At 40.6% G+C, this 24669-nt stretch overlaps 1 protein-coding gene across 2 annotated transcripts in view; it reads left to right on the top strand.

The window, feature by feature from the left end:
* Positions 1-24409, top strand: part of XRCC2 (X-ray repair cross complementing 2) — a 33307-nt gene extending 8898 nt beyond the window's left edge. Inside the window, exons 2-4 of one of the 2 annotated variants that reach the window (XM_044765686.2) lie at positions 12661-12744; positions 13275-13356; positions 23396-24409. In XM_044765686.2, the coding sequence (XP_044621621.1) occupies positions 12661-12744; positions 13275-13356; positions 23396-24126 (897 nt within the window). In that variant the 3' untranslated portion in view covers positions 24127-24409. The remainder of the gene's footprint in view (positions 1-12660; positions 12745-13274; positions 13357-23395) is intronic. The other variant, XM_014829020.3, reaches the window with a different exon arrangement.
* The last annotated feature ends 260 nt before the right edge of the window (positions 24410-24669 follow it).

Below are 24669 nucleotides of genomic sequence, written 5' to 3'. Positions count from 1 at the left end.
TCTACTTAACAGCTATTGAAGGTATATGATTGCCTCTAACAAAATGAACTTTTGTTAGTGAGTGTTAAGAACTTAGGGGGCTGGCCCCGTGGCCGAGTAGCTAAATTCGGCACTCCACCACCTCGACCTAGGGTTTCACCACTTCAGATCCTGGGCGCAGTCATGGCACCGCTCATCAGGCCACGTGGAGGCAGCGTCCCACATGCCACAACTAGAAGGACTCACAACTAAAATATACAACTATGTACTGGGGGGCTTTGGGGAGAAGGAAAAATAAAAAATAAATAAAATCTTTAAAAAAAAAGAACTTTGATGATAGCCATAAGAATACTCATGGGCTTTTGTTTAGTAGAAGTTTGCATAGATTGTCCAAACATATGAAAATCTAAATAGTTTGAGGTTTTTTTCTACTCTCCTTCTTTCCCCCGATTCTACCTACCTATGCTGTTTACCTTCAATTGAACGGGCAGCTACCAAGTTCCTGCCAAATGTAAAGATTTTGGAATTGGTGGCAAGCTAGGATAGATCCCTTTCCGTTTAATCTTGAACATCGACATGCGGGAGACGGGCTGGTACTGTGTTCTTATGGATAGTAATAGCTTCATGAAAGGAAGTGACCCTGAAGAATGTGTAGAATTTTCCTTCGTTCAATAATCTAGGCCTTAGGGATTTTGATTACGAGAATAGGGAAAGGGCGTGCCAGGTAAAAAGGAAAAAAGCATTGCTCTATCAGTGCACATTCTGTATGTATCTGAGAAGACTATGTGCTAGGTCTCTCATTCAAAATTAAATATGCCTGTCACACGGATTAGAATTGACCATCCACATTTTATGCCTTCACAGCGCCCCGTGTGTATTTGTATTATAGCCCCTACAGTACTTTATTGCACTTTTTAAACCTTGTGACTCCCCCTCATTAAATTCTTAGAGGACAGGAACTTTGTCTGCTACATATGTATATCCCTAGCACCTCACTCAGTTCCTGGAACACGCTTGACTTGCCTGAAATGTTGATTAACGAATATCTGTGTATTATCTGTATACTTGGTCCAGTAAAGATGCTGCTATTGAAAACATTTGGGGCTGCTTGTTGCTGTTAGAGGGAATACTAAAAGAAATGGTTGAAAAAGGCCAGATTGGTTTGATCTTTAGCTTAGTAGATCCAAAAACTCTATTTCCTCCTTTCACTCAGATTTTATCAGACTCAGTGATACTGAGTCTACTAGTCTTTTCATCTTAAAAAGTAGAATAATAACAGAGTTAATGTAACAATTAAAAGAAATAATGTATATAAGTTATGTACTGCTGATACCACAGTAGGCACAAATAGTAGCTACTTTTATGATCATAAAATCTAGCAGGGGCCGGCCCTGTGGCCAAGTGATTAAGTTCGCATGCTCTGCTTCAGCGGCCCAGGGTTTCGCCAGTTCGGATCCTGGGCGCAGACTTGGCACCGCTCATCAAGCCATGCTGAGGCGACATCCCACGTGGCACAACTAGAAGGACCCACAATTAGAATATATGACTATGTACTAGGGGGCTTTGGGGAGAAGAGGGGAAAAAAAAGAAAATTGGCAACAGATGTTAGCTCAGGTGCCAATCTTTAAAGAAAAAATCTAGTGGGTACTGATTTACAAGCCAAATGCCAAATCTGTTAATTTACAGTATTAGTGAAGCTGTCAAATAGACTAAAATTATGTTGCCCACTGTGTCTTCTTTCCCAGTTAGGAAATTCAGTCTCAGAAAGGTTGCTTAGAGAATCAAGAGAAACAGTTGAATTATCTCAATGGTTACCATCACCAAACTCTGATTGCCTCATATGTGAGTCTTCACTAAAAGGATGAAATGGTCATGTCAAGCAGAAGTTATTTGGGTTCCCTTTACCCTGAACACTTAAACTCTTCTTTGCCCTTCTGAAACTCCAGATTGACTATTCCTTGCTTCTCTCAACTCATTCCTCAAATCTGGAAACATCATTTATTTTAATTTCTATAAGAGTCAATCACATTTGTCAGATTTTTAGGGTATTTTCTACTTGGGTTGTGAAGAGATCTTGTCCCATAAAGTGACTTCTGTAAGATGTTGATATTATCCGTGATTTTGTAAGGTTACGTCCAAGGGTAAATCTATTTCCAAGTTCTGGGTGGTACTTTCAATCGCTCTGTACTCAGTACACTCTGCTTCTGGCCTTACGAAACATTATTTTGAATATTCTCAATGTGGGAAGTTTTTGTCCTTTGAAAAAGAATTTGATTTTTTTTTATTAAGATTATGATAGATTACAACCTTGTGAGATTTCAGTTGTACATTATTGTTAGTCATGTTGTGGGTACACCACTTCCCCCTTTGTGCCCTCCCCCACCCCCCCTTTTCCCTAGTAACCACCGATCAGTTCTCCTTGTCTATATGTTAACTTCCACCTATAAGTGGAATCATATAGAGTTCGTCTTTCTTTGTCTGGCTTATTTCGCTTAACGTAATACCCTCAAGGTCCATCCATGTTGATGCGAATGGAACAATTTTGTCCTTTTTTATGGCTGAGTAGTATTCCATTGTGTATATTTACCATATCTTCTTTATCCAATCATCAGTCTCTGGGCATTTAGGTTGGTTCCACGTCTTAGCTATTGTAAATAATGCTGCAATGAACATAGGGGTGCATGGGACTCTTGGGATTTCTGATTTCAGGTTCTTAGGATAGATACCCAGTAGTGGGATGGCTGGGTCATAGGGTAGTTCTATTTTTAACTTTTTGAGAAATCTCCATACTGTTTTCCATAGTGGCTGCACTAGTTTGCATTCCCACCAACAGTGTATGAGGGTGCCTTTTTCTCCACAACTTCTCCAACATTTGTCACTCTTGGTTTTGGATATTTTTGCCAATCTAACGGGTGTAAGGTGATATCTTAGTGTAGTTTTGATTTGCATTTCCCTGATGGTTAGTAATGATGAACATCTTTTCATGTGTCTATTGGCCATACTTATATCTTCTTTGGAGAAATGTCTGTTCATGTCCTCTGCCCATTTTTTGATCGGGTTGTTTGTTTTTTTGTTGTAAAGCTGTGTGAGTTCTTTGTATATTATGGAGATTAACCCTTTGTCAGATAAGTAGCTTGTAAATATTTTTTCCCAATTAGTGGGCTGTTTTTTTGTTTCAATCCTGTTTTCCCTTGCCTTGAAGAAGCTCTTTAGTCTGATGAAGTCCCATTTGTTTATTCTTTCTATTGTTTCCCTCATCTGAGGAGTTATAGTGTCCGAAAAGATTCTTTTGAAACTGATGTCAAAGAATGTACTGCGTATATTCTCTTCTAGAAGACTTATTGTTTCAGGCCTAATCTTTAGGTCTTTGATCCATTTTGAGTTTATTTTTGTGAATGGTGAAAAAGAATGGTCAATTTTCATTCTTTTACATGTGGCTGTCCAGTTTTCCCAGCACCATTTGTTGAAGAGACTTTCTTTTCTCCATTGTATGCCCTCAGTTCCTTTGTCAAAGATTAGCTGTCCATAGATGTGTGGTTTTATCTCTGGGCTTTCAATTCTGTTCCATTTATCTTTGCACCTGTTTTTGTACCAGTACCATGCTGTTTTGATCACTGTAGCTTTGTAGTATGTTTTGAAATCAGGGATTGTGATGCCTCCGGCTTTGCTTTTCTTACTCAGGATTGCTTTAGCAATTTGCAGTCTTGTGTTGCCCCATATGAATTTTAGGATTCTTTGTTCAATTTCTGTAAAGAATGTCCTTGGGATTCTGATTGGGATAGCATTGAATCTGTAGATTGCTTTAGGTAGTATGGACATTTTAACTGTTTATTCTTCCAATCCATGTGCATGGAATGTCTTTCCATCTCTTTATGTCGTCGTCAGTTTCTTTCAAGAAAGTCTTGTAGTTTTCATCGTATAAATCTTTCACTTCCTTGGTTAAATTTATCCCAAGGTATTTTATTCTTTTCGTTGCGATTGTGAATGGGATTGAGTTCTTGAGTTCTTTTTCTGTTAGTTCATTGTTAGCATATAGAAATGCTACTGATTTATGTATGTTGATTTTATACCCTGCAACTTTGCTGTAGCTGTTGATTGTTTCTAATAGTTTTCCTATGGATTCTTTGGGGTTTTCTATATATAAGATCATGTCGTCTGCAAACAGCGAGAGTTTTACTTCTTCATTGCCTATTTGGATTGCTTTTATTTCTTTTTCCTGCCAAATTGCTCTGGCCAACGCCTCCAGTACTATGTTGAATAAGAGTGGTGAAAATGGGCACCCTTGTGTTGTTCCTGTCCTCAGAGGGATGGCTTTCAGTTTTTGTCTGTTGAGTATGATGTTGGCTGTGGGTTTGTCATATATGGCCTTTATTATGTTGAGGTACTTTCCTTCTATACCCATTTTATTGAGGGGTTTTTATCATAAATGGATGTTGGATCTTGTTGAATGCTTTCTCTGCATCTATTGAGATGATCATGTGGTTTTTGTTTCTCATTTTGTTAATGTAGTGTATCACGTTGATTGACTTGTGGATGTTGAACCATCCCTGTGTCCCTGGTATAAATCCCACTTGATCATGGTGTATAATCTTTTTTGATGTATTGCTGTATTCAGTTTGCCAGAATTTTGTTGAGGATTTTTGCATCTATGTTCATCAGTGATATAGGCCTGTAGTTCTCCTTCTTTATATTGTCCTTGTCAGGTTTGGGGATCAGAGTGATGTTGGCTTCATAGAATGTGTTAGGGAGTACTCCATCTTCCTCAGTTTTCTGGAATAGTTTGAGAAGGATAGGTACTAAATCTTCATTGAATGTTTGGTAGAATTCTCCAGAGAAGCCGTCTGGTCCTGGACTCTTATTTCTGGGGAGGTTTTTGATCACTGTTTCTATTTCTTTACTTGTGATTGGCCTATTCAGATTCTCCATTTCTTCCAGATTCAGTTTGGGGAGGTTGTAAGAGTCCAGGAATTTGTCCATTTCTTCTAGGTTGTAAGATTTGTTGGCATATAGTTTTTCATAGTATTCTCTTATGATCCCTTGTGTTTCTTTGGTATCTGTTGTGATTTCTCCTCTCTCATTCCTAATTTTATTTATTTGAGATTTCTCTCTTCTTTTCTTGGTGAGTCTGGCTAAGGGTTTGTTGATTTTGTTAATTTTTTCGAAGAACCAACTCTTTGTTTCATTGATCCTTTCTACTGTCTTTTTTGTTTCAATATCGTTTATTTCTGCTCTTTTTTTTATTTCCCTCCTTCTACTGACTCTGGGCTTTGTTCTTCTTTTTCTAATTCTGTTAGGTGTCGTTTGAGGTTGCTTATGTGAGCTTTTTCCTGTTTAGTGAGGTGAGCCTGTATTGCAATGAATTTCCCTCTTAGGACTGCTTTTGCTGCATCCCAAATGATTTGGTATGACATGTTCTCATTTTCATTTGTCTCCAGATAATATTTGATTTCTTCTTTAATTTCTTCAGTAATCCATTGTTTGTTCAGTAGCGTGTTGTTTAGTCTCCACATTTTTGCACCTTTCTCTGCTTTATTCTTGTAGTTGATTTCTTGTTTCATAGTATTATGATCAGAAAAGATGCTTGATCTTATTTCAACTCTCTTGTATTTATTGATGTTTGCTTTGTTTCCCAAAATATGGTCTATCCTTGGGAATGTTCCATGCGCACTTGAGAAGAATGTGTAACCTGCTGTTTTTGTATGAAGTGTTCTATATATATCTATTAAGTCCATCTGGTGTAATTTTTCATTTAATTCTATAATTTCCTTGTTGATTTTCTGTGTGGATGTTCTATCCATTGGTGTTAATGGGGTGTTGAGGTCCCCTACTATTATTGTATTATTGTTGATGTCTTCTTTTAGTTCTGTTAAGAGTTGCTTTACAAATTTTGGTGCTCCTGTGTTGGGTGCGTATATATTCATAAGTGTTATGTCTTCTTGGTGGAGAGTCCCTTTTATCATTATATGCTGTCCCTCTTTGTCTTTCTTTATCTGTTTTGCTTTGAAGTCTACTTTGTCTGATATTAGTATAGCGACACCTGCTTTCTTTTGTTCATTATTAGCTTGGAGTATTATCTTCCATCCCTTCACTCTAAGTCTGTGTTTGTCTTTGGAGCTGAGATGTGTTTCCTGGAGGCAGCATATTGTTGGGTCTTGTTCTTTGATCCATCCTGCCACTCTGTGTCTTTTGATTGGAGAGTTCAATCCATTTACATTTAGAGTGATTATTGAAATGTGGGGGCCTACTGCTGCCATTTTATGTCTTGTGTTCCGGTTCTTTTCAATTTCCTTTGTTTCTCATCCCATGGTTTAATCTCTTCTGATGGAGAGCTGCTACTCTCTGTTGTTGTCCTTCTACTTATCTCCTTTGCTCTTGGTTTTGTAGCCCCTTTCCTTTTTTTGATTTTTCAGGAATGAGGGTTTTCCTGAGCATTTCTTGAAGAGGAGGTTTTGTGGCAATGAACTCCCTTAATTTTTGTTTATCTGGGAAAGTTTTTATTTCTCCATCGTATTTGAAGGATATTTTCGCTGGGTAGAGAATTCTCGGCTGCAGGTTTTTGTCCTTCAGATTTTTGAATATATCATTCCACTCTCGTCTAGCCTGTAAAGTTTCTGCTGAGAAATCTGCTGATAGCCTGATGGTGGTTCCTTTGTAGGTTAATTTCTTCTGCCTGGCTGCCCTTAGTATTTTCTCCTTGTTGTTGACTTTTGCTAGCTTCACTACTATATGCCTTGGGTTTGGTCTTCTTGCATTGATAAAGTTTGGAGATCTATTGGCTTCTGTCACCTGAAGATCCATCTCTCTCACCAGGTTTGGGAAGTTCTCAGCCATTATTTCTTTGAATAGGCTTTCTGCCCCCTTCTCCCTCTCTTCTCCCTCTGGTATACCTATAATCCTTACGTTGCATCTCCTAATTGCATCAGATAATTCTCAGAGAGTTTCTTCATTTCTTTTTAGTCTTAGCTCTCTGTCCTCCTCTGCCTGCAGCATTTCTATATTCCTATCTTCCAAATTGCTAATTCTTTCCTCCATGTTATCGGCCCTACTGTTCAGTGCGTCTAGATATTTCTTAATCTCCTCTGTTGTGTTCTTCATTTCCAGTATTTCTGTTTGGTTCTTCTTTATAGTATCGAACTCTTTTGTGACATAGCTCCTGAAATCGTTGAGTTGTCTATCTGAATTCTCTTTTAGCTCACTGAGTTTTTTAATGATGGCTGTTTTGAAGTTGTCATCATTTAGGTTCTATATTTCATTGTCTTTGGGATTGTTTTCTGTGTATTTGTCATTTTCCTTCTGTTCTGGAGATTTAATATATTTTTTAATATTGCTTGATGGTGTAGATTTGTGCCTCCACATAGAGATAGAGTTCAGTTACTGCTTCCACTTGTTTCTACTGGTGTGGCGGGGGAACAAGGGTTTATACTTCACCAACCAGGAACCCTATCAGCTGTTGCTAACTGGGCCTGGGCCCCTCCTCGTAGTCACAGTGGCCCTGTGGGTTCCCTCTTCAGCTGTGGGGGCCATCACGGGGGCGCTTCAGGCTGCTGATGCCTACTGTTGCAGACCACCTAGATGTGCTCCCTCCTTAGGGTCTGCAGCAATGTTATGGGCTTTCCCAGCGGCCAGGGGCAGGATCACTTATATTTGCAGCTCCGTCACTGTCGGCACCCACAAAATCTCATTTGTCCACTATGGGTCACAGCAGAGCTATTGGCATCTTCTACAGTCTGTGGTTAGCTCACCTAGCTATGCTGCTTTTGTTCCAGGGTCTTCCAGCCTTGTGGTTGCTGGGTGGGTGCTCTCTACTAGTGCAGTGCAGAGGCTTTCGCTGAGGCTGCTGTGAGACTGTAGAGTTTCCCCCTGGGCCATGGAGCCGGGTCGCTGGAACTGCACCCAGCCCCAGTCCTCTCCCCCAGGATCTCGGGGAGCCTCTTGCCCTGTCTGGGGGATAGCCGGAGACCTTGAGTTCAGTGGCAGCTGGCTGACTGCTGCCCTGCCTGGGATTCTCCTCTTCAGGACCCTCCTGGCGTTGTGGGTGCTGGGCGGGGCCTCTCTGCTATTTGCGGGTAGAGGCTATGCCTGCTGCCAGGACGGAAGCCCAGAGTTTCCCCCTGGGCCGCGGTGCCGGCTGCCAGAACTCCACCCAGCCCCAGACCTCTCCCAGGAGATCTCCAGGAGCCCCGTGCCCAGACCAGGCGATAGCTGCAGTCAGTGGGGCCAGCGGTGGCAGCTGGCAGGCTGCTGCCTCGTTTGGGATTCTCTCCGGGAGCCTCCCAGCGTGTGGATGCTGGGCGGGCCCTCTCCGCTAATGGCAGGTAGAGACTTTGCCTGCTGCCCAGACGGAACTCTGGAGTTTCACCCCTAGGCCGCGGAGCCGGCCGCTGGAGCTCCACCCAGCCCCAGTCCTCTCCCAGGAGATCTCCAGTAGTCCCGAGTCCGGATCGGGCGACAGCTGCAGTCTGTGAGACTGACGGTGACAGCTGGCGGGTGCTGCCCCGTTGGGGATTCTCTCTGGGAGCCTCCCGGCGTTGTGGATGCTGGTCGGAGCCTCTCCGCTAATGGCGGGTAGGGCTTTTCCCCACCACCTCCGGTGTGTGACTCTGGAGCCTCCCTCTGGCCTTAGGTGTAATTGCGGGGGGCTTAGGTAGGGCTCTGGTCACCTGTTTCCACCGTCGCTCCTCTGGTGTGTGCTCCCTCCTGCCCGTGGTGTGTGGTGATGTTCTGGGGGCATCTGCTGGAAGAAAGCTGCTTGCAGGTACTGGGCTGTTCGTGGGTCGGGGTCAGAGAGTTTTCACCTATTTCCACCTCCTCCCGGAGGGAAGTCCGTCCGCCTTCCGATGTATAGCAGCGTGGGTCTCTTAGGCGTCCTGAGATGCTATATGGATATCCTTTGTTAAGTGATGAATGTCCAATTAGTTGTAGATTCGAAGGGGGAGAGACAAAGAAGACTACTCACGCCGCCATCTTGGATCTCCTCCCAAGAATTTGATTTTTTAAGAACAATGGAAAGTCAGATGCAACTTGGCTAAGTCAGCCAGTTTGGTACGAGGAGTAATACCATCTTTGTCCAAGAGTCATGTCAATAAAATGATAATACTTTCTTGTATACTATCTTACAAGGAAGTCTCAGAGGGAGGGTTCTAAAATATTTTGAGCAATGACAGAGTAAACAATTGGAGTAACTTCACAAGTTAGTCATTCTGATGAGGACGTTAGTCATTTGTGTACATGCTTTTGAAAACATTTTATAGTCATTTCATATGTTCCATCTTGGCCATGGAAGTCTCTGTCTTCTCCTTTAAGCTGGACTTTCAATCTTGTAACTCAGTAGTTCTCATTCTTTTTGGTCTTAGGACTGCATTACGTATGTAAAAATTATTGAGGATTCCAGAGAGCTTTTTTTAATTGAGGTATAATTGATATAACATTATATTAGCTTCAGATGTGCAACATAATGATTTGATATTTGTATATATTGTAAAATTATCACCACAATAAATCTAATTAACATCCATCACCAAAAGAGCTTTTGTTTATATGAGTTATATCCGTCAATGAAACTGAGAAATGTAAAATTTAAAATATTTACATTAATGTACAAGTGACAGTAGTAAACTTGTTGAATATTATCACAAATAACTTTTTTGAAAAATAGCTGTATTTTCCTAAATAAAAAATGTAGTAGTGAGGAGTGACACTGTTTTACATATTTGCAAATCTCTGTCTTTTTTTTGTGTGAAGAAGATTGGCCCTGAGCTAACGTCTGTTGCCAGTCTTCTTCAAAGAGACATTCCTCAAGCAATCTTCCTCTTTTTGCTTGAGAAAGATTGTTGCTGAGCTAACATCTGTGCTAATCTTCCTCTGTTTTGTATGTGGGACACCACCACAGCATGGCTTGATGAGTGGTGTGTAGGTCCACACCCAGGATCCAAACCTGTGAAACCCTGGGCTGCCAAAGCAGAGCACGTGAACTTAATCGCTACACCACCAGGCCAGCCCATGCAAATCTCTCAAATGTCTGGCTGAAGAGAAGTTAACTGGGTTTCCTTCTCTTCTGTATCCAGTCTATTACTGTATGTTGTTCTGGTTAAAGTGTATGAAGAATATCTGGCCTCTTATATAGTTGGAAAAGGAAAGATTTTTTTAAGATCTTTTGAGATAATTGTGGATAGTCTTCTTTGATATTATACCAAAACTTGACTAGTAGTAGTTTTCCTAAAAGTTAATTGTAATGTAGAGTATAGAATTGCATCAGTGAACTTTTCTGTCTTAGACTTAGAGAGAATCTTTTACCCAGGAATGATTTAACATCACGCCTTGGTCATTTGCAAATATTGGTCTGCTGAGTTATGTAGATCTTCCAAGTATTGACAGGTTTCCTTAAATAACTATCCCCACAAAAATCACATTCTTTAAAATCACCAGTGAGTTCACCAAAAAGGACCTAAAGTTTTGGGAAGCTATCACGCTCAAACAGTGGTGGATAAAAGTTTTCCAAAATTCAAATACTATCATTGGCAACAAATACTGTCAGTTATTTTCTTTGTTTTCAATAAAATGTCTGCCAGATACCAAAGTCTGGATAATCATAGTTTGTCTATCAGTTGTTCTTTCAAATAAAAGGATATTTCATGAATAAAAGCATCCAACTCAGATAATCACACAAGTGCTTTTCCTAGGGAAAAACCTTTGTACTTCAGTTTGGATCCTTATGTGTGTGTGGAGTTATGGAGAAGTCCCCAAGACTGTCTTCATTTGTGTCACCAACTGGAGAGTTCCAGGTCCCCAGGACCACCTTCAGGTGTAATAATTTCCTGGGACTCACAGAACTCGCTGAAAGCTGTCAGATTCATGGTTATGGTTTACTACTGTGAGAGGATGCGGATTAAAATCAGCCAGGGGAAGAGATGTAGTCAGACGAAGTCCAGGAGAATCCAAATGCAGAGGCTCCAGCTGTCCTCTCCCAGTGGAACTGTGGACAGTGCTGACTTCTCCCAGCAGCACTGTGGCGCTGTACCCACCAGGGAAACTCACCTCAACTTGGACGTCCACAGTCTCTGTGGGGCTCTCATTTAGACACGGTCACCTGCCCAAACAGCTACCTCATTCTCCAGCCCCTCTGGTCCCAGAGGTCAAGCTTCACAGAGTCCCCACCGTAAGTCACATTGTTAGACTGTCTGGTGTGGCTCAAGGCCCCAGGTGCATGAAGATGCTTTCATCAGGCAGGATATTCCAAGAGGTTTCCAGATGATCCCCCAGGAGCGAGGGCAAAGGCAGTACTTCTTCTTGGTCAACATGGAATTCTTTCCCACTAGTACGCTTTCCAGATCACCAAGAGTATTTTAAAAAGTACTCGAGTCATAATTTCATAGAACTAATACTTTTTACTCCCTCATCAGAGGCATTCTTCTGTAAACTAGTTTTGCTTGTTTGGGTGTCTTTCTGCCGGTGGTGAGGAGTCCCACGTGTGCTAACACAGCTTGATGCCGCTGCCTGATGGGCCGGGGCCAGCACTCTTACCCACCGTGGCAGCATCAGTGCAGGTGTCAACTTAGTGGAAAAGGCAAATAGTGTCTTCATATATGTGAAAATAGTCTTGACCTTACATGCGCCTTCAGAATCGCTGCTCTCGCACTTTCTTGTGTCATTAGCAGTCTTTACCTTGTTTTGTAATAAAATCTCATCTCCCGGAAGACCTAGACTGCTAGTTCTTTGAGGGCAGGTTGTCTTCCTCATCTTTGTAGTCTCCATTTTACCTGCCATAGTGTTTGTGGACGTAATAGAAATTCAGTACATGTTTGCTAAACTAATGTATAGAAGCTTTTCATCGCTTCAGGAAGTCTTTTCAAAACTTTGGCCTCAATAAAAAAACACGAAAGGTGACTGCTTTTCTTCCCATTTCTGATATGGTTTTTTTTCTTTTGTTGTATAGAAGGGTTGTCAAATCTGTGCTGATTTCCTTAGAGACTTGAGAATCAGCTTTGATTATGATTCCCTCATTGACATTTAAATCAGTACCCGAATTCTTGCTGTCCTCCTAACTAAAGACTGGCGGGCACTCCTCCAGGCTGGGTGAGACTCCAGCCTTGGCGTGGTTCTGGTCATACTCAAATCCATCCCCTACCAGCCACCAAGGTGATCTGTCTGAAATTCGGGTGATAATAGCTCAGCCTTACATAGTACTTGCTCTGTGCTAAGCACTCTTTTTTTTAAGATTTTATTTTTCCTTTTCTCCCCAAAGCCCCCCGGTACATAGTTGTGTATTTTTAGTTGTGGGTCCTTCTAGTTGTGACATGGGATGCTGCCTCAGCATGGCTTGTCAAGCCGTGCCATGTCCACACCCAGGATTTGAACCTGCAGAAACCCTGGGCCCTGAAGCAGAGCATGCGAACCCAACCACTCGCCCATGGGGCCAGCCCCTGTGCTAAGCACTCTTAACATATCAAATTCTCAGTGCCCTGTGAAGGACATACTGTTAGTTATCCTCACCTTACTGATGAGCCTCAGGCCCAGAGAAGTGAGCTGGCAGGTCTAGTTCTGGAGTCCCACTGTCTACTCTTAACTGTTCCAGACCGCTTCTCACTGTGTAGCTAAAACCCCTTGATCTTGTCTACAAGCCAAAGAGCAAGCTCCTAAACATGGCATCTAAGGCCTTCTGTGATCTGACTTCTGATCTTTTAGGTCTTCACTGTCACCTGCCTGTTTCGTGCTACAAGCTCCAGCACTTCAGCTCTGCTTATCGTTTGCCTACACACAGTGCTGTTGGTAACCTCCGCCCCTTGGCTGTGTGGTCCCCTCTACCTGGTGTGCCTGCCCCATTCACCTAACACATTCAGCTGGGAGTTCCTCAGGGAAGTTTTTCTCCACCTTTCTTTTTTGTCCCCTCCTCCCTACTAGATAAGGACAATATAATGGGCAGACAGATTAAAAGCTAATACCCGTATAACAAGTGTGGTAAGTATTGTGAGAAAGATAATTACGACACATAAGGAAGGTAAAAACTGCACTTAGCAGTTTGGTCCTGTATCTCAAACTACACTATCAATTCCGTTGAGGCCAGGGACTCATTTTGTACCGTCAGTATTTGGTACATAAACAAAAAATGAAATATTTTCTGAATAAGTGAACACAATTTTTTTTCCTAAATTATATTTTCTATTTCATAATTTCCTCCAAATCCTCAAAATTTTGAAAAGCTTTTTTATTGACTTTTGGAAAATTGTATAAATGTAGATTTCTAGGATTTTGTATTTTTCGGTAATGATTTTTCCTTCTCTCTTTTTTTCTTTTGCAAGCTCCTTGCCCGACTTGAAGGTAGAAGTTCCTTGAAAGAAATAGAACCCTATCTGTTTGCTAATGAAGATTCACCTGTGCTTGGTAAAAAACGATCTCAGATCAAAATATAGTGTCATAAGTTCTATAAAACATGTTTTTTATATACATATATTCCTAGCAAGAGACTATATAGGTTAAACTGTGAAATTAAAAACTGAGAAACAGATTGTAACAAAACCCTTGTAAGCCGTCCTTCTCTGTGTCAGATGGGGTAGAGTTTGGCTTGTCTGGTAAATCTTCAGAACAAACATTGACCCCTCTTATCCCAATACGATATTTGTGGGAGTCTTGTTATTATAATTTATGTTTCATGCTTCAGAAGTTAGAGAATCACAGGGAAGTCCTTAGCTGCCCTGTTGTTCTGTTGATGTTTCTACAGTAGAGAAAATACACGTCTCCTTGTTCTATTAGCACGTCCACGCTCGGGAAACCTTACAAAGCAGGTAGTGGGCTTAGGTGGTTTTTTCTTTTTTACTGTAACAGCTTTATAGAGATATAATTCACCCATTTAGGTGTACAATTCAGTGATGTTTAGTGTTCACACAGTTATGCAAACATCACCATAATCGATTTTAGAATATTTTCATCACCTCAAAAAGGCATGGCTATTAGTAGTCTCTCCCCATTTCCTCCCACATCTCTCAGCCCGAGGCAACTGCTAGTCTACTCTCTACTCTAGACTTGCCTTTGCTGGACTTTTCATATAATTGGAATCCTACAGGAAGTGGTCTTCTGTGACAACTGGCTTCTTTCGCTTTGTATAATCTTTTCAAGGTTCATCATATTGCAGCGTGCCTCAGTAGGTCATTCCTTTTTTACGGTTGAATAATATTCTATTGCATGGGTAGGTAGACCACATTTTGTTTATCTGTTCATCAGTTGATGGACAAATGGGTTGTTTCTACTTTTTGGCTGTTACAAGTAATGCTGCTATGATTATTTGTGTGCAGGTTTTTCTGTGGATATATGTTTTCAGTTCTCTTGGGTAATACCTACAAAAAGGACTGCTAGGTTTATGGTAACTGTGTTTAACCTGTTGTGGTACTGCCTATTTTCTAAAGCAGCTGCACATTTTACTTGCTACTAGCAGTGAAGCATATGATGGTTCCAATTTCCCCACATCCTGCAAACAAATGAGTATGAAGTGATTTCTCACTGTGGTTTTGGTTTACATTTCCCTTATGGCTAATGATGTTAAGCATTTTTGCATGTGCTTATTGGCAAGTTGTATATGTAATTTGGAGAAATGTCAGATCTATTGCCCATTTTCAAAACTGGCTTGTCTTTTTTATTATTGAGTTGAAAGAGTCCTTTATATAGTCTAGATACAAGTCCTTTATCAAATATATGATGCGCGGATACCCATTCATTCTGTGGCTTGTCATTTCACTATGTTATCCATTGAAGTGCAAAGTCATTAATTTTTTTTAATCCAAGACTTTATGTAATTATGACCCTGCACCAAGCCAAGGATGAGATGCATGTGGGAAAGTGAACCCCAGGATCCTCGGTCTCCATGCCCAGAACTGAGCCTTCTCTTCACTTCGCTGTCTCCTGCCCATCCCTCAGCCCTCACTATCACCTACACTCATCAACTGCAGTCCCCACAAAGTTATTAATTTTGATGAAGTCCAATTTATCTTTTGTTGTTCCTGCTTTTGGTATCATAGCTAAGAAGCCGTTACCTAATCCAAAGGCAAGAAGATTTATGGCTTTTTGTGGTGTTATTGACTTCTGTTTCCATTCTTTTCTGATCAGAGAACATACTTCTGTGATTTCAGTCTTTTTTTTTTTTCTTTTTTTGGTGAGGAAGATTGGCCCTCAGCTAATATGTGTTGCCAGTCTTCCTCCATTTTGTATGTGGGATGGCTCCACAGCATGGCCTGACAATTGGTGTGTAGGTCCATGGACGTGATCCGACCCCATGAACCCAAGGCCACCAAAGTGAAGCACATGAACTTAGCCACTGCACCACTGGGGCCAGCCCCTGTGAGAGAGTCTTTTAAAATTTATTGGGACTTGTTTTATGGCCACATATGTGATCCATCCTGAAGAATGTTCCATGTGCACTTGAGAAGAGTGTGTATTCTGCTGTAGTTGGGACTAGTGTTTTCCTAATGTCTCTTAGTTGTAGTTGGTTTTCAGTGTTGTTCAAGTCTTCTGTTTCCTTGCTGATCTTCTGTCTAGTTGTTCTGTCCACTGTTGAAAGTGCAGTCTTAAAGACTCCAACTATTACTGTCGAATTATTTCTCTCTCCCTTTTGTTCTGTCAGTTTTTGCTTCAGGTATTTTGGGGCTTCCTGTATTGTGGGGCACAAATAAGTTTATTATTATTACATCTGATTGATGGGTTGACTCACAATCATTATAAAATGTCCTTTCTCACCTCATACCCATTAGGATGGCCACTGTCGAAATAACCAGAAAAGAGCAAGTGTTGGTAAGAATGTGGAGAAATTAGAACCCTTGTGCCCTGTTGATGGGATTGTAGCATGGTAAAGCAACCCTGGAAAACAGTATGGAGGGTCCTAAAAAGATTAAAAATAGAACTCAATGCCACAACCAGAAGGACACACAACTAAATATACAACTACATACTGGAGGGGTTTGGGGAGAAAAAGAAGAAAAAAAGAATATTGGCAACAGTTGTTAGCTCAGGTGCCAATCTTTAAAAAGAAAAAAACAACTACTATACGATCTAACAATTCCGGGTACATAGCCAAAAAAATTGAAAGCAGGTTATTGAAGAGATATTTGCACACTCATGTTCACAGCAGCACTACTCACAATACCTAAGAGATGGAAGCAACCCAAGCGTTCATCAACAAATGAATGGATAAACAAAATGTGCTTTATTTATTTATTTATTTTTTTGAGGAAGATTAGCCCTGAGCTAACATCTGCTGCCAATCCTCCTCTTTTTGCAGAGGAAGACTGGCTCTGAGCTAACATCCATGCCCATCTTCCTCTACTTTATATGTGGGCTGCCTGCCACAGCGTGGCTTGACAAGCGGTCTGTAGGTGTGCACCCAGGATCCAAACTGGTGTGCCCCTGGCCGCCAAAGTGGAACGTGTGAACTTAACTGCTGCACCAGCCCCCAAAATGTGGTTTATATATATAATGGACTGTTATTCAGCCTTAAAAAGGAAGGAAATCCTGTCACATGCTGCAAGATGGATGAACCTTGAGGACATGCTGAGTGAAACAAGCCAGTCACAACAAGAAAAGTATTAGTATGAGTCCACTTAAGTGAGGAATCTAGAGTAGGCAAACTCATAGAAGCAGAAAGTAGAATGGTGGCTGCCAGCAGCTTGGGGGCAGGGAAAGGGGACGGGAGCTGTTGTTTAATAGGGACAGAGTTCAGTTTTCAGATGCAAAATTCTGGAGATCTGTTTTACAACAATATGTGTGTGTGTGTATATATATTTAAGACTGCTGAACTGTACACTTAAAAATGGTTAAGATGGTAAATTTTATGTTACGTGTCCTTTATCGCAATTTTTGTCTGAAAGTCTGTTTTGTCTGATACTAGTATGGCCATTTCAGCTCTCTTTTTAGTTACTGTTTGCGGAGTGTGTCTTTTTCTGTCAACCTATTTATGACTTGGAATGTCAAGCGTGCCCATTGCAGACAGCCTGTAGTTGGATCATGTTTTTTATTCCGTTCTGCCTATCTGCCCTTTGTTTAGACTGTTTAATCCATTTACAGTTAGTGAGTTACTGATAAGACAGGATTTATGGCTGCCATTTTGCTGTCTGTATTATATATGTCTTACGTCTTTTTTCTTTGTTCCTCCTTTACTATCTTCTTTTGTATTAAATAGAAATTTTCTAGTATACCATTTTAATTTCTTGTCATTATTTTTACTTTATTTTTCATGAATTTTTTTCCTGTTGGTTGCTCTGAGGATTACAATTAACATCTTAATTTATAACGATCTAGTTTGGATTAATACCATCTTAATTTGAATACTTTGTAAAAACTTTACTGCTGTATATCTCCATTTTTCCCCTTTGTGCTTTTACAAATTGCGTATTTATACGTTGTATGCCCATAAACACTTTTAAAATTATAACAATTAAAATTATTACTTAATGCAGTTCTTTCTTCTTTTTTTTTTAAAGATTTTATTTTTCCTTTTTCTCCCAAAGCCCCCTGGTACCTAGCTGTGTATTTTTAGTTGTAGATCCTTCCAGTTATGGCATGTGGGATGCCCCCCAGCATGGCCTGACGAGTGGTGCCATATCTGCGCCCAGGACTCGAACCTGCGAAACCCTGGGCAGCAGAAACAGAGCGCACAAACCCAACCACTCGGCCCCAGGGCTGGCCCCCTAATGCAGTTATTTCTTAAATCAGATAATGAAAAAAGTTACAAGTATAAAACACATTTATACTGTCTCTTACATTTACCTATGTAGTTATATTTACCTGTTCTTTATGAATTCATTTGTATTCAAGTTGCTGTCTATTGTCCTTTCATTCAGCCTGAAGGACTCCCTTTAATATTTCTTATAGAGAAGATCTGTTGGCAAAAAAAGTTCTAAACTATCAATAATAAAAGACAAATTTTGGGGGCTGCCCTGGTGGCACAGCGATTAAGTTTGCACGTTCCACTTCAGTGGCCTGGGGTTTGCCAGTTCGGATCCCGGGTGCAGACATGGCACCACTTGGCAAAAAAGCCATGCTGTGGTAGGCGTCCCACATATAAAGTAGAGGAAGACAGGCGTGGATGTTAGCTCAGGGCCAGTCTTCCTCAGCAAAAAGAGGAGGGTTGGCAGCAGTTAGCTCAGGGCTAATCTTCCATGATAGACAAAAGATTGAACTTTCTGGTCTTTCTGTCAGAAGGGATATTATTAAATTTAACTTTATGAAACTGACATTAAAACTTGGATTTGCAGCACAACTTACGTATTTGAATAGTACGTTTATAGAAACTTTAAAAACACCGTCGTGTTCAGTTAGTACCAAAGTTTACTTGAAACTATCCTAGATCTTATAGCTGTAAAGCTAGTTAGATGAATACTCGTTGGAGCAATAGCAGACGTAAGACTGGGATTATAAGGATCGTTTATCAACAACAGTTTATTAGAATTGTTATAGGGAAGCTCAGGTTGAAGCAGTAAGAAATTTAGGGGTTATAGGAGTCTCTAATGCTGTTGTAAACCTTTTTAATGCTTTTTTGCATAGTAGTTATTCAGTGCCATATACCAATTCATTGCCTCTTCAGTACTATAATGATTATAGTCTGTAAATTCAACCTATTTGTGACACAATTACTGGGTTGGTACCAAGATGGTGTATCTTTTGGCTTTTCTTTCTTGTCCTTATTTTGAAGGATCTTTAGATTCATAAACTTACTCTGACAATCTGTTACCCAGACCCCTTGCAGCATCCTAATTGTGAGAGTAACTATCAAGGCCAAACTTTCCAGATTTTTGTGATTTAGTTTAATTTGTCAAGTGCCAAACTTTAGAGGTTTTTTTGTTATTTTATTTATTTATTTTTTTTTACCACAAGTTGTCACGCTCAATCCTGTGGACTAGGCTGTGATTTTTTGTAACAACCCACAGAAACATATGAGATAGTGACTTCAGACAGTTAAAGGACTGTCTCCTCTGTAGAACACAATGTTGTTGTTTTAAAGGTTTTATTTTTCCTTTTTTTCCCAAAGCCCCCCGATACATAGTTGTGTATTTTCAGTTGTGGGTCCTTCCAGTTGTGGCACATGAGACACCGCCTCAGCGTGGCCTGATGAGTGGTGCCATGTCTGCACCCAGGATCTGAAGCGGCGAAACCCTGGGCCGCCAAAGCAGAGCACGGGAACTTAACCACTCAGCCACGGGGCGGGCTCCAGAACATAATGTTTGAATATTATTTTTGATCTTATGATTAGACAATAAATGTTTATAACATCAGTGAAACTGATTTCATTTCATCATTAAACATATTTCTAGGGAATCTAGTTCAAGCACCTTAGTGAAAATGTTCATGTGTAATTTGCAAGTTTGCTGATTTTACTTGCCCATTTGTTGTAAGTGACCTTTTAACCTGCCTTGCTATTAATCTGTGAGAGGGGCAGAGTGTTTTTATCTACCAGATCGTCTCTTAACCAGGGATTTGATCTTAAACTTGGCCCCAGTTTCTTTCTGTAGCCATGTAGTACATCAGCTGTTTCTTAGTGCTGCATGAATTTAGAAGGCCTTGGGAGACTGTAGGAAAGTGCCCTCAAAGACATATTCCTTTGAGTCCTGCTGGAAGATGTTTATGAGTACCACCTTTCTCTCCAAGAACATACTTGGCAGAGTTTTCATTTTTTCCTTATTCTGAGAATTCCCGAAATATCCAGAGATGTTTCAGTTGCCCTCTGACCAGTATCATGTATTTTTATCTCTCTGTGGAGTGCCTTCCCTTTTACCTCAGAATATGTTACATTTCTCTTACCTCAAATTATCTCCGTTTGACTCTCCAGCCTCACGAAACTGCTACTGAACTTTTTACTTACTAAATGAGCACAATCCGTTGTATCTTTCTTCCATTTCCTCACGTGCTCGCCACCTTCCTTCAGTGTGGTCTCCGTCCTTGCTGTTTCTCCAGAAGCGGTGACTGCTCCCGGTGGTGCCCTTTCAGGCTATCATCTGAGCGTCTCAGTTGTTGGCGTTTGGTTCATAAAATAGTATTTATATTAAATGTGCTTTTGTACGTTACTCATTTACTGCTGTAAGGTCACTATCCAGGACAATTCAATGATCTGTTATCTACCTCTCCCCCAGCATGTTTTCATTTTTAGAACTTTTCTGCTGTACTTAGTATTAGTACTATTTCATTTTCTTGAAACCTTCTTTTGTGCTCTGTGTCATTTTTCCTCTTGATCTTTCTATTAAATTTCTGTATCTTTGTGCTGACTTCTCTAACTCTGGATGTATCCCAAGAACTGAATTTTGGGCCTGTTATTCTTCATTCTAGATCCCCTCCCACCTGCCAAAGAGAGTTTTCTGTTCTCTCTTTCTGTGTTGCTTACTCCCAGATTGCTATATCCAGCCTCTCAGTACTGTCTTGACTCTTAAATCCTAGTGGCTGTAGGACATTTTTATTTTGTAACACCTAGAGATACATCTTTTTTTTTTTTTTTAAAGATTTTATTTTTCCTTTTTCTCCCCAAATCGTCCCAGTACACAGTTGTATATTCAAGTTGTGGGTCCCTCTAGTTGTGGCATGTGGGACATCACCTCAGTGTGGCCTGATGAGCGGTGCCATGTCCGCGCCCAGGATCCGAACCAGCGAAACCCTGGGCCGCCGAAGCAGAGCGTGCGCACTTACCACTGAGCCACGGGGCCAGCCCCGTAGAGATAGATCTTAACATACCATTTTGAAAGCTAAATTCTTTTTAGGATATTTACGTGAATTAAAAATCCCTGCTTTGCTCACGTATTTGATTTGTATGGGTACTTCTAAGCCTAACTCTTAGAACTTTTAAATCACTGCCTCAGGTTTACTCTTACCTTTGGAATCAGTGAAGGGGGCTGAAGACCTAACAGGAATTAAGTGTCAGAACTGCTTGGGCCGGGGCAGCAAGTAGGGCCTGGGCTAGCACTGGACAGTTTGTTCTTGTTCTTGCTTCTTTCCTGTCTCGGTCCCTTGCTCCAGGCCTTGGTCTCAGGCCAAAGACCTGCTGGACTCTGCTAACTGAAGCCCCCTACCTTTGACTCTCTACCAGACCTGCTCCCTTTCAAAATGCCATTTTCCAGAATTGACTTTTGGGCCTTTAACTCTCACCAAATCAGGACTTAGGTGTTTATTCTTTACATGTCTCTCAGGAAGTTCTTAGGAAGAAAGTAATCTGATGAAGTGTGTTCAGAAGATCCTGTGTGTTTGCTGGGGATGGATGGACTATTCAAGTCTCAACCTTAAAGTAGCTCCAGGAAATGTAATCGAGTAAATAGTCAAAATTATATGGCATGATAAATGTGATGATGGAAGATGATAAAGTTTGCTTTTCCTACCTCCAAGTCTTATTGTTGGGATCAAATGAGGTATTATAAAGCAGTCCCTTTTCACTTGTAAAGTACTATGGAAAGGCTAATGCTGCTCCTCAGCCTCTTCTGCTTGCGGGTCTGGGGAGAGGGGAGGGAGGGTTCGGTGCAGTCTCTCATCGCTTCCCGTGATGTTTCCGCATGGTCCGTGTGCCCACAGACCCCTTTCAGATTAATCCTGCTAACTGTTTTCAGCTTTCCTCCGCTCCCGTTCATGTTGGTTCTGTGTTAATGTCTCTTCATCTAGAGCGTGCAGTTTATTCTTTCTACAATACAGGGCGGTAAAAGACATGTATTTGGGGGCAAGGGGAAGCTTTCAGCTTAGCTCCTTAGTAATATAGTAGAAGAGAGTAAACTGAACATCTGGGTTTAATATAGTTTTAGTCATTATGTTGACTTTTAATAAGAGCATCCGTGAACAATTATTAGTGTGAAAATAGTTTCATTCCTTGAGGCTGGAATCTTTGGGGGCGGAAGGGGAATCTTTTTAATGTCAGTTTTGGACTGCAAATTATATATAAGATGGTAGTAGACATTGGCTGAAGTTTTATACTACCTTAAATATAGTATGGTGGCAGTTTGCTAGCTTAATTCTTCTCCATTATTTCTCCATTATTTCTCCATTATGTTCCAGCATACAGTGGTTGGTTAGTAATAACAAGAAATAAAGTAACTGGATTCTCAGATAGACTATGTACTTTGTTTGGGGCCTAAGAACAGGCATTTTTAACACAGTGTTTCCAGTTATGTGGTTCAGCCATAAATTAAATGGCAAACAAACTAGCAAGAATTGGAAGGCCACTGTTTAAAGTAGATTTTGAAAAGCTCTGGAGGCAGGACAATTTCCGCAGGTGTTTTATTTAATTTGTGTTGTCCTCAATGAAAGAGTTATTGAAACCTAAACAGAAAGAGATTTAACGTCTTTAAAGTTCAGAGTAGTTGACTTCGATTTATAATGCTAGGAATATGATTCACATTGCAGGTGTCTTTCCAGCTGGACGCAGTTTGAGAGAGTTTCATATAGCAAAGGATAACTGAAGGCGGTTTGGAAACATGTGGGGCTGTTTTCAGTTGAGGGATGCTGTTGGAATTTAGCGCCCGAGAGCTGTGGGCTCCACCCTGTGTGTGTGAAACTGCACAGTCAAGAATTGCTCTACCCATAATGCCAGTAACATTGAGAAACACCAGGGATTGTTTCAACTGCGAGTGGCAGAAGTCCAACCTAGTGGCTTGCCAGATCGTGGCTTATTTTCCTCACATCACAAGTGATATAGAGACAGGCTGTGCATAGCTGGTCTAGGGTTCCATATTTTGATCAAAGTCCTGGTTACTTCCTCTCTTCCTGCTCCACCATCCTTCGAGTCCACCTTCCTTAGGGTGTCCACCTTTCATCCTCACTATTTCAAGTTGGCAGTTTCATCTCCAGAGAACGGACCGGCAGAGTAGAACTGGTACCTGTATCTGGAAAGCAAAAGTTAGAAATCCCAACAGATGTCCCCTTGTGTCTCACTGGCTACAGCTATGATGCCTCGTGACTCCTCTTTGTAGGGAAGACTGAGAAAAATAGTTTTTAAGCTGGGCACATTCCCTTCCCCAGTTGAGGTGTTATGCTTAAAGGAAAAAGAGAGAATGGATTTGGGATAATCAATTACCAGACATAGTGTGTACCATAGTATTCAACAGTTTTGAAAGGCCCTAGACGTGTGGCACTTTATTCTTAACTCTCTAATATCACCAATTTAAGTGTGAGTGCATGTGGACTCAAGCCCAGGACATTGTTTTGGACCCCTTTCAACCTGGTTGTTCTGTTTTGGAAATTTTCTTCATGCTAATTAATAGCCAACTTCTTTCTCAGAGGTGAAACTTAATGATTTACTTTTAATTTCCTTATTTATTTGTATTTGCTTAACAGATCCATTTTGGCAAATGGATTTAGATCTTCTTTCACATTCTGTTGAATGTCTTTTTAAACATTTTTGCAGACTTTTCATTTTGTAGCCTGCTATTATTGTGCTGCTGCATTTTGATTGACATTTTTGAATTTTGCACAGGTGATATTCTTGAATTTCATGGTCCAGAAGGAACAGGAAAAACAGAAATGCTTTATCATTTAACAGCACGTTGTATACTTCCAAAATCAGAAGGTGGACTGGAAGTAGAAGTCTTGTTTATTGATACAGATTACCACTTTGATATGCTTCGGCTCGTTACAATTCTTGAGCATAGACTCTCCCAAAGTTGTGAAGAAGTAGTCAAACGTTGCCTTGGAAGATTTTTTTTGGTATATTGCAGTAGCAGCATCCAGTTACTTCTCACACTTCACTCACTAGAAGCTATGTTCTGTGGTCACCCCTCTCTCCGTCTTTTGATCGTGGATAGCCTGTCGGCTTTTTACTGGATAGACCGGGTCAATGGAGGCGAAAGTGTTAACTTACAGGAGTCCACTCTGAAGAAGTGTTCGCAGTTCTTAGAGAAACTTGTAAAGGAGTACCGCTTGGTTCTTTTTGCAACAACACAAAGTATAATGCGGAAAACCTCGCACTTAAGAGAAGGGCCTTCCTCTGCCTTCAGTCATCTGAGCGACGCGGGTGTGGACTACAGACCTTACCTCTGTAAGGCCTGGCAACAAGTGGTAAAGCACCGGATTTTCTTCTCCAAAGATGATTCTAAAACCAGCAACCAATTTTCTTTAGTTTCACGTCATTTAAAAAGTAACAATTTTAAAAAACATTTTTTTATTATTGGAGAAAGTGGGGTTGAGTTTTGTTCATATGTATCATAAAATGGTCTTTTTGCAGGATGGTGTGCAAGTTTTAAAAAGTCTTTAATAGGCTGAAGTGATTCCATTCTGAAGTTTTAAACCCCAGGGGAATTAGCATAACAGTGTTTCTACACAGAATGGATTTCTTATTCTAGCACAGTAAAACTTCAGACTATTCTGTACCTAGGTTATTGAAGATTAGTCAAAATTATATTGACAATTAAATTGTATGTTAAGCTTGTTTTTAAACTAAATAAATAATATACACATTTCAGCCTAAATAAAATGGACTTTTATAACTCTGTGTCACATTTCTGGAATTCACTTAAGCACTTATTTGTTTAGGAAGTTTAAATGCATTTCTAATTTCTCATGTATAACTCCTTTAGGAAGCTGTGACTTTGGAAAATGTTTCTGCAGAGCTATTATTTCTGTAAAGGGGATGAAAACGAGCTTACGCATCTGCCTTTCACACCAAAAACTATGGAAAATCAGAGCATTTTGATCTGTGACACTAAGTTCCAAGATGGAATTGCATTATGGTTGGGTTTCTATATAATTTTT

Source organism: Equus asinus, chromosome 1, assembly GCF_041296235.1.
Source record: "Equus asinus isolate D_3611 breed Donkey chromosome 1, EquAss-T2T_v2, whole genome shotgun sequence".
NCBI classification, from domain to species: Eukaryota; Metazoa; Chordata; class Mammalia; order Perissodactyla; family Equidae; genus Equus; species Equus asinus.
This window is presented reverse-complemented; position numbering and strand designations above follow the sequence as displayed.